Below are 9851 nucleotides of genomic sequence, written 5' to 3'. Positions count from 1 at the left end.
TTTGGTGTCCAACATCTACCTGTACTTAATAATATTATTAATAAATCACGAGTCAAGCCAAGTTGTAAGAACATGAAACATTCCTAGATCATATAGTTGTTTTTATAGTTAAAACTTAGAGCGTACAAAATCTAAGAATTTTAAACTTTATATCTAAAAGAATAAGTTCTAATTAGAAAATAATTTATAAAAATAAAATATGACCCATAATTAATAGCAAAGAAATGTTTAACAAAATTAAAGACATTTGACACTCATAGCATACGTTAGATTTATTTATTTATAAGTAAGTTGATACACCACATTATAATCATAATTTGTAATGGACTTATCAAAGATATATACCAATCACCTCAAATGAAAACAAATAAAAACACACTAAATTTTTTAAAGTGATATGTTAAATATCTTAATATAAAAATTATAAAACATAAATCAACAACATCTATTGCAATTACTATAAAAAATAAAATTTAGTTTTCTTATAAATATATTTTAACATATTTCTTTTATAGCAAAAAAAAACAATATTAGATAAGAATAATAATATAGAGCAATCTATTGTATTAAGGCAATTATAATTAGTTTTCAGCTGTTAGATCTTAAGCATGTGCCTAGAATAAGTATTGGCTTTTACATTTAACATATGAGTATATGAGTTTCAGTTTCACTGGATGTTAATTTAAAAATTATAGTTTAATACAATTATAGTTTCTATATTATTAATTTTCTGTCTAAGAAAGTTTTGTTAAATTTGATAACATTCTTTGATATGCTATAAGAGACACATGTTAGGATATATTAGAGCTCCTTGCCAAGAAATCCATGCCCGTCAATCATCGAGTCTATGTCTTTTCTTCAGGGACAAAACAATTGATATAAGCCATCACTACCCCCTTCTCTACGTGATGGAGTACTACGCAATTGAAAGGAGGGCAATTCCAGTCCGGACGATCGTCACCACCGGGGTTTGTGCCTGTGGTTTCCAAGCAAAAAGGTTGGTGCTGCTTACCATGTGCTAAGTGTTGGTGCTGGTCACCAACGCTTACGTAGCCCCCAGCCCAACCCAGAGTTTACAGCTTCCGTGGTGGCTCCAAAAGCCCGAGCCAACTTCCAGGTTTCCAAGATGGCCATGAGATGAGCATGGGAGGACTTTTCTATCTATGTTGGATGGTCTGATGCGAGAACAGTGGCTTGGAGCGAAGGTCGATCGAACATTAGTAAGTCGATAAAGGCTAACCTCAAGAGCAGGGAGCCAAGTTTGAGATGTGTCACCTGCGGCCCGTTTAGACTTGGATTTCCGGAGATAGTGGTGAGCAAGGCAAGGCTGGTAAGCCACTGTCAGACAGGCAGCGAAAAGGCGAGAGCGATTCCATAGACGAGCTCGTCCAGCAAATATTCATGCATGACACGTTAGTCAGGTAAGCCCCATCTTATAGCAAAGCTGTAAACGAAGGGGATCTGTCCTCACGAAAGCATCCATTGCTAGTTTTCACTGGAGCATGCCATGGATAGTTGTGCTCAAGGAAAGTTTTTGAGTTGTCTTGGTTCACAGCTTTTTATTGGACAATGCAGAAGTTCTAGCGTAGTCATGTAAAGAAGTAGAAAAGAAAAAAAATACCAGGACAAACTTTCCCCTGTCTTCCTGTTCGAGATCACTGGAGCTTCGATTTAAGGAACTCTCTCCATGCAGCGTCTGTTCCCTGGAGGCTGCCGAGTAGAATCTTTGCCAGCTCGTCTTCGTCATCCTCCTCGAAAGCAGTGATGAACCTGTCCCGGGATCCGTGCTCAGCTGCAGTGAAGAAGGCCGCTGGGAAGGCTGAAATGCGACGCAGCAGGTGCAGCGCAAGCAGGCGTCCAACACGCCCATTACCATCTTCAAACGGATGGATCTTCTCGAAGTCGATGATGAGCCTTGCGACCGTGGAGGCCCATTTGGCGATGCTCATCTTGCTCTTGCTGTGCTCCGCGATGCTTGCATTGAGACGGTCCAGGAACTTCCGCATCTTGACCTGGATGTCTCGGGGATGTGCGTAACTCTTTCCAGCAGAGGACATGGCACCATAACTGCGGAATGCCGAGACCGGTGTCAGCTGTAAAGCTTCGTGCAGTTGTAACAGCTGCAGGGTCGTGATGGGTGAGCTCTCCGGCCAGGACCTGATGACGGCAAGACCTCTCAAGAGCCCTGCGGATCGAGCAGGATCGTCCAAGCCATGGGACGTAGCAACTTTGATAGCTTGGGTGTCCCAGAAGGCCTCAAACCTGGAGTAGATTGGATAAGTACGTGGAGAGAGCTGCGACATAAGACATACCAGAAGCCTGCGTGGTTGGACGGTGTAAGCAGTGGTTCTGGCTCCTTCTCCTTGCCAGCTTTTCCCCTTGGTTTCCTCACTGCAATATAAGCAAACACTATACGAGGTTGAGAGATCGAAATGCATACCAGCACTTCGGACGAGATTCAGAGCCGCGCGCCGCCCATCCATGATACCAGCCGAGAGAAATTCACAAGTCCTGTGACCCTAGGAAGGTGCATTTCATGGAATCGTTGGAAATATGGCAATATCGATCTCCATACCTACACAGGCCGCGAGTTGCTCTTGGATCCTAGCTCTGCAGCAAGAAAAGGTAGCTGAGCGCTACACACCCGGGGCGAGAGGAGAAATCGATCGCTGACGCTGAGCCGGCCCGATCCAGCTAACAGGGAGCGATCTAGAGCAAGAAACTATGAAATTTCGTTGTGATCGACCGAAGCGCCTACCCTGCGCTGGCGCTGGATCAATCGTTCACCCCGCCAGCGCCATCGCCATCGCCATCGCCATCGCGCTCACGCCGTCGCCTCGCCAAGCCCTGAAGAATGAGCTTGCGCCGACAGCCAATTATCGCGTGCCGCGTGTCAAAGCCCGGGAAATTCAAATGTACCCCTTTTCAAACCTTGGCTGTATAAAAGGGGGCCCTTCTGGGTTGAGGCTAGGGCATATAGATGGGGCGATACGCGGAGAGGCCCTTCTGGAGGTGCGATGGCGACGGAGCCCCGGCGACGAGCAGCATGGTGGACGCCATTTGTGGGTACGTGAAGAGGTTCCAGGCCCTGGACGGCGATGCCAAAGCATGGGCGCTGGACGTGTACGGGCAGCGCGACGCTATGGCCGACTTCCTCTTCCAGGTGAACAAGCTGGAGCTGGAAGGCTTTGATACCCGGGACCAAACACTCCACGCCCTGGAGCAGCTCCACGAAGTGGTGGCTCCAGACGAGAGATTGGAACAAGTCCGCTGCCTGTCCCGAGCATTCAACGCATGGTGGCTCCAGGAGGAGAAGGCCGAGGAGGCTCCCAGCGTCAACAACTACAAGCTCAGGCAGTCACACGAGCTTCTTATGGAGCCGAGCAGGCCGGAGATCGCAGGCTTGTTTCGTTCCGGCAGCGAGGTTGCAATGACGATCACGAGCAGCGGAAGGCAGCACTTCTACGCGGATGCCTGGGCAATCCGGCCCAAGTTGTCCAAGTTGGTGAGCAAGACTAACGCGGATGTGGAGCGGCTCTTTGAGGAGGAGGCGACGACAAGGAGCTGCAAGACGGTGGAGCAGCTCCTGGTGCTGGCCTCGGACTTCTTCTACAAGTTTGAGTGCATCCATCCGTTTGTGGATGGGAATGGGCGATGCGGGAGGATGATGCTGGCCTACTTGCTTCGCAGCGTGGCTGTGTTCCCCAATGTCTTGTTCGCTGCTGGCGCTGGCCGCCAGCACGAGTTTGTAGACCGGGCCTCAAGTGCTTCGAGAGTGCTCGCGAGGATGACCACGAGCCCAGGGACCTGACTGCTCTCATCATAGAGGGGGTCTACTTCGGTTGGCAGAGGTTCTTTGTGGCCCTCGAGTCGTGGCAGGGCCTCAAGTTGTAGCGACCTCATACTTACCTCTCGCCCTCGAGAGGTTGCTCGAGCTCGCTTTCCAGCTCTATTTTTTCCTGGAAAGACCACCTGCCTTCCTCGGCCGCGTGTCAATGAAGAAAGCGAGCGACCCAAACATACCTTTGGACTGCCTCCAGTACTAGATGCACCGATCCATCGTCAAGCTTTCTGCTCGGCCGAACAAAAACTCTATGAGGAAGCATGGCAAAAGCTCACTACGTGACCAGGAACAAAGGGAGGAAAGCTTTACCTGATCGAAGGAGGTGCTCGTCTTTGCGTGATCATCCCTGGAGCTTTGCATGCCCCAGATTCCAACGACGATCTCTCCACGACTTTGAGCTAAACGAAACGTCTCGAGGATGCCTGCCGCACAGATCCTAGAAGCTTGACGATCTCTGGAAGGAAAGGAAAACAACGACATATCGTCGCGCAATGCAGGCAGATCTTACTCGCGTGATTCCACCAGCGCAACCCTGGCGACATCGAAGAGCTTCACATTCTCGCCTCCAGCGATCCTCATCCACCCCGAACAAGAACAAGAGAGAGAAATTAAACCCCAGAAAGGGACACCCGCAGGAATCGAACGCGTAACGGGACTTGGTGCGCAAAGAATATTCGGCTCGTGATCCCCTTGTCATGTTGTATATATAAAACTATATACTACTCACTATATATTTAGAAATGTTAATTGCTTGCAGCTCATTGCAAATGCTCAGGAGAAAAGGCCAGAGCCTGAGGGACGTCTTAGGAGGGGATTTTTCTAATATGATGATGCCAAACATGTATCCCTTATAGCATAGTGTGATGGTATCAAAGAATGTTATCAAATTTAACAAAACTTTCTTATAATAATATAGAAAATTTAAATGTATTAAACTAGAAACTAGATAAATCCATCTAACATTATTAGTCTCAGTTATTGAATCATTATCTATATGTATTGATAAAATTTAAAATACTTTTAAAAATATACTTATTGATTTCTAAAATTATTATTTGTATATTTTATTATTTCACTGTGGTTAATAGTTTTTCAGTTGCAATATTAAGATTTCTTTAAAAAAAGCTATACCATTTATAGTTGGAGACAGGTATCCCAATCAAAGGATTTAAAATCAAAGTAAAAAATGAATGTTTAATAACATTATATTCTTATGTTTCTGATTGATATATTCATAGAAGTATAACAATTGTGATTGCTTATAAAATCCTATATATATATATATAAAGTTTTTAAGACATGTGATTACTGTGCATTCAAGAAAACACTCATGGCTACCAACATAAGCAAGAAGTCTCAATGTTATTGAAAATATAGATCTTAACCTCTTATTCTACTAAGTTCTTTATGATTAATCATAGAAACAATAGAGATTCTTCTGAAAGAAAAGAGAAAATGCAAGCAAAAGAGCATTAGAATCACATTGCATTGTGTGATCCGCACCTTGAAAGGCTACAAGATTGTCAAAAGATCTTGATATAGTCTCCAAAGCCATGAACTTGCAATGCACTCATCCAAGGATAAGGGTGCCTGTCCAAATAAACATTAGAGCATTTCTACATTTAAATGGATAGAGTTGGCTATGCGAATAATGTGCTTTGCTGTCATCATGGCCTGCTTGAGGAGTGAACCAAGATATTGGCACTGGGCCATTGGCTTGACTCCATGTGTGACAAACAATAGGAAAAAGGAAACTAGTGAGCTTTGTGAGAAACCTTTACTAAAGCATACCTATTTGTGCTCATAAACACAGAGAATGTCATTATCTTTTAGTATGTTCCATCTCTAGAGTTTAAAACTAACAACAAATGTGATTGGCAGCCGTGGCACTGATGATCTTGAGCATCCCTTATCTCCATCTTCATCAGAAGCTACTCCAGCAGACTCCCCCAAAGAATGGTCAGCAAAGGAGAAACTGATCAACCAGGGATGGCATAATGATCTTGAGGAAGAATCAATTCCCTCTCCAGCACTGTCCAACTTTTCTGCATACTCCATCGAAGCTCACATAGTTTAGTTTGAAATGCAAAATCAATGTCAGTCTTAGGTGGAATGCTTTTTTTGGTACATGAGGTAAAATGGATCCATTCCAGCCCTCAAAGAAATAACACACCAAAGGAAGCTTGCTGCTCTAGAGCAAATGAACATCCTCAAGAAGTTGGAAATGTCCCAGAAAAGGTGGTAGAGCTACAACATGTGGATCAATGTGGTACCTACAAAATAGATAGCAATAAAAAGATAAGGACTTTACTGGAAAGAGTGTTTGCTCCAAAACAAAATACCTGTGAAGACCAAATTCAACATGTGAATAACATTCCATAATTTCTTATGATTAAGCTATCAATTCCCATGGTTGATAAGAGCCATCCAAGTGATGGCATGAAAATGCTACAACCTTTGATGGGATACAGCCAATTCGTCCCATGTTGGATTTGCCATCACCAATCGAGGCTGTACACTGTCTGTACAGTGAGCAAGAGGAAGTAAATGTGGAAAAGGTGTTTGCCACTATCTTTCTCTTCTGGTTTGCTGCAAATATAACCAAAATTTCTCTTCACCAAGTACAAGGTACAATTTGTTAGTATTTTCTTCTCAAAAAACTTATAAAGCATGCTATTAAAGCTTTCTTGACATGCTCACCATCAAGATGAAGCTCAATTTTTTAATTAAAAACAAATTCGTGGATAAGATAAACAAGCCAAGGTACAACCCCGTCCAAAGAATTGAACATTGCTCCAATCCTCATGCTTGTTCTTGTTATACATAGAATATATGAAGAAGGCCTTCTTACCAAGGCAGTGCTTACCTTCATCAACCCGAGCTTTCAAAATCTTCTATTTTCTGGCCAACAGCTTTAAGCAGTGTTTTATTCGGCTGCCAAAAAGCCATTTGAAATGACTTTTTGGCAGAGAAAATGTTAAGCTTTAATACAAATTAGTGTCATTTGAAAAGTCTGTTGCCGGCAGTGGCTGGGCCGACAATTTCCTTAAGAAGCCTAAAAATTAAAGGAATTCAAAGAACCCGCAAGTTGCTTGAATGAAAACCCTTAATCCATGTATGTCAGTAATAGCCCTGAAAACCTGAATATGCATCAAATCGCCATCAAATATTTTCTCTTGCAGGGTTAAAGGTTCAAGGGTTATGCTTAATTAAACAGTCATAATTATTCAAAATGCCAAAAAGTAGCTTTGAATAAAACCCTGGCTTCAAGTAATTCATGAGCAGTCACAGTCCATCAAAAATCATTTTGGTAGAAAGCTTTTCGATTTTACCTGAGTGGTGCTTTGCACACCACGGCTTGAATCTCACCACAGATTGCTGCAGTAGCATATGTTTGCAACGGCCGGGAAGCTGAAGGATTTTGAGGGGATTCTGGGCAAGAGGAGTGAGGGTGTGTGAGGGAGTTTGCACGGAAATTGGGAGATCCTTCACAGCATGAGCAGTGACCAAAGTAGCAACAGTGGTCTCTTGCTTTAATCCAGTGCCAACACTTGCAAGACTTCCTCCGACTGAAAAACAAGGAAATGTTTTAAGTTCATGTGAAACTTGCGAGAGCCTTAACTTGGATGTCAAAGACTTCACCAAGCTTCCAAAGCTCCAATCACTGCAGACAATGGAATGACACAGCCATTAAGCTGTATAAATCCCTGATAATATGAGCAACTGACACTCCATCAGCATAGAGAAAGGAAAATAGGGAGTGCTGTAAGAATAGAAGATATCGAGGTGTGTGTGTGTGTGTGTGAAAGAGAGAGAGAGAGAGAAGGGATCGGGAAAGCTCCTCCTTTGGCAGAGACTCTCTTTTGTTCCACCAGAGGCATCCAATAAAATAATTCTCACGTCCATTACAGAGGCTTGCATGGGCTTTCTTCATTGATCTTGCCTTTGCTGTTGGCTACAAAAAATCTGGAAAGAACGGGATGTTGGTGACTGCATAACAAGCTTGGAGCCATAGTTCATTCTGCCCACGTCCTTCATTAGGCCACACCTCACCTCCTCTAGCGATGACTCTTTGCTACCTTTGCCAACAGCAACTCCACCAACATCCCTGTAGCTCCTCCTCTGCCAGTTGCTTCACCTCCCACGTCACTCCATCACCCTTTCCAGGAACACTGGTGCTCTGTCCCTGCCAGCATTTATACTAAATATGCTATAGCCATAGATCATGAATAGAACAAGAACATTGCACTATTCCTCAAGAATAAAAGCACTTTCACAATCTGCCCCCCACAATCTACCCTAAAAGATTACAACCCAAGAGGTGATTTCAATCGTCACCACCTCTTTGCCACATGTAAGAATTGTAACCCTCCATTTGGAGAGTAACAAATCTAATCTATCTGATTAGGAGCATCCTTAAGTAAAATTCAATATTCTTAGAATGGAATAAAAAATGCCATATGCTAATAGCACTTTTAAATAAGGGAGTACTAGCAAAAGTCCCAACTACATTGGGAGCATCGTGTTTATTTCTGATGATTTAGTAATTTCAAAGAGTTGTAATCAATTTTTAACATATTCATATTGATAACATACATAGCTAAACATAATATAATTTAGATATTATACAACTCAATGTGATTAGATTCATTGATGAATGTGTAATAAGTATCATAAGTTTATTTGAAAACAAAAATTAATTTACAAATTAGAATAGCTAGAGCTATTCAACTTTTCTATTTTAAGTTATGAAATATATCATTTTAGTCAGTACTTATTTTATTTTAATGTTGAAGTATTCTTTTTATTGTGTCTACTATTGTCAGGAATCCCCCAATTCTTGCCACATTCTTGACTCTCGCCGGATTTCTGACCTGCAGACCACATTCCTGACTCTCGAGACACTTCCCTATTCCTGACTCTCGAGACACTTCCCGATTCCTGAGTCTCGAGCCACATTCCTGATGATGATGTGGCGCCTCCTCGACCTCAGCTATATTTAGGCCGTCCTTGATCCAAGAGTGGTGGAGCTTCATCAACCTATAGTATATATAGGTTAGCCTTGTTCCATTTCTCCACAATCTGAATCAACGCCAGTCTAAGGCCTCTTCTTTGTTTCCACTAGCTTTTCTCTTTGTCTTTTTGCATTTTCCAGTCTTGATCTTGTCAGGGGTCTTGACAGTTTGATTCAAATTGTGCTTTTTCGTTTTTTGATTTAACTCGTTTTGATTGTTTGATTACCTTTGCCTTTTTTTTTCCCCCTTTTTTCTTTCTTCTTGCCAATGGAGTCTCCAAGCCATCCTGATTTCTTTGCTGAAGTCCTTGCAAAAATCCAATTTGAGAATACCGAGCTGAAGGCGACCCTTCTTCGCATGCAACAGGAGCTTGCTTCACTTTCAGCTCAAGGATCCAGCAAAGTTCCTGAACCGAAGGTGAGCTTCCCAGCGAAATTTTTAGGCAAGTGTTCGGAGCTTCGCGGATTCCTGAACTAGATGGAGTTGATCTTCGCACTTCAACATCGGCGGTACCCTACTCCCGAGTCTCAAATCGGCGCGATTGGGACGTTGCTCGAAGGTGTAGCTTTGTCATGGTTTTCTCCTCTTTTGGAGAAGAGCATGAAAGGGGTTGTGGTTCCAGAACTGATAGATCTTCAATTGTTCAAAGAGAAGCTCGAAGCATGTTTTGGCGAGACGGATCGGGTTCAGGCTGCTACCACAAAGATGAGACGTCTCTCTCAGGGGTCTCGTCCTGCCTCGATCTACGCTGCTGAGTTCCAACTCCTTGCTTTGGACACTTAGTGGGATGAGTGGGCCCTGATTGACCAATTTCGTTTCGGCCTCAACAACGGTGTCAAGGATTTGTTGCTCACCATAGAGGATCCCAAGGACCTGTCGGATGCCATCAACAAAGCTGTTCGATGTGACAATCATCTCTTTGAACGTCGTCAGGAAAGTCGCCGCGCCGCTGTTTTTCCGTCCCAGACTCAGGAATCCCAGCTTGAGTCTTC

At 43.4% G+C, this 9851-nt stretch overlaps 1 protein-coding gene across 3 annotated transcripts; it reads right to left on the bottom strand.

Annotated features, from left to right (window-relative positions):
- Window positions 1-3986: 3986 nt before the first annotated feature.
- LOC112342008 lies at window positions 3987-4443 on the bottom strand. Of its 3 annotated transcripts, none has more exons than XM_024663100.1 (3): window positions 4353-4443; window positions 4154-4298; window positions 3987-4071 (listed from the first exon to the last, which is right to left on the bottom strand). In XM_024663100.1, the coding sequence occupies exons 1-3, from the start codon at window positions 4421-4423 to the stop codon at window positions 4063-4065; spliced, it is 225 nt and encodes a 74-aa protein (XP_024518868.1). In that variant the 5' UTR covers window positions 4424-4443; the 3' UTR covers window positions 3987-4062. The 3 variants fall into 3 exon arrangements, with proteins under 3 accessions (XP_024518868.1, XP_024518867.1, XP_024518866.1); XM_024663099.1 differs by having other exon boundaries at window positions 4024-4092; XM_024663098.1 differs by having other exon boundaries at window positions 4030-4298.
- Window positions 4444-9851: the final 5408 nt, after the last annotated feature.

This window comes from Selaginella moellendorffii, unplaced genomic scaffold (assembly GCF_000143415.4).
Source record: "Selaginella moellendorffii unplaced genomic scaffold, v1.0 SELMOscaffold_96, whole genome shotgun sequence".
NCBI classification, from domain to species: Eukaryota; Viridiplantae; Streptophyta; class Lycopodiopsida; order Selaginellales; family Selaginellaceae; genus Selaginella; species Selaginella moellendorffii.
The sequence above is the reverse complement of the archived record's forward strand: the minus strand, read 5'-3'. Positions and strand labels throughout refer to the sequence as shown.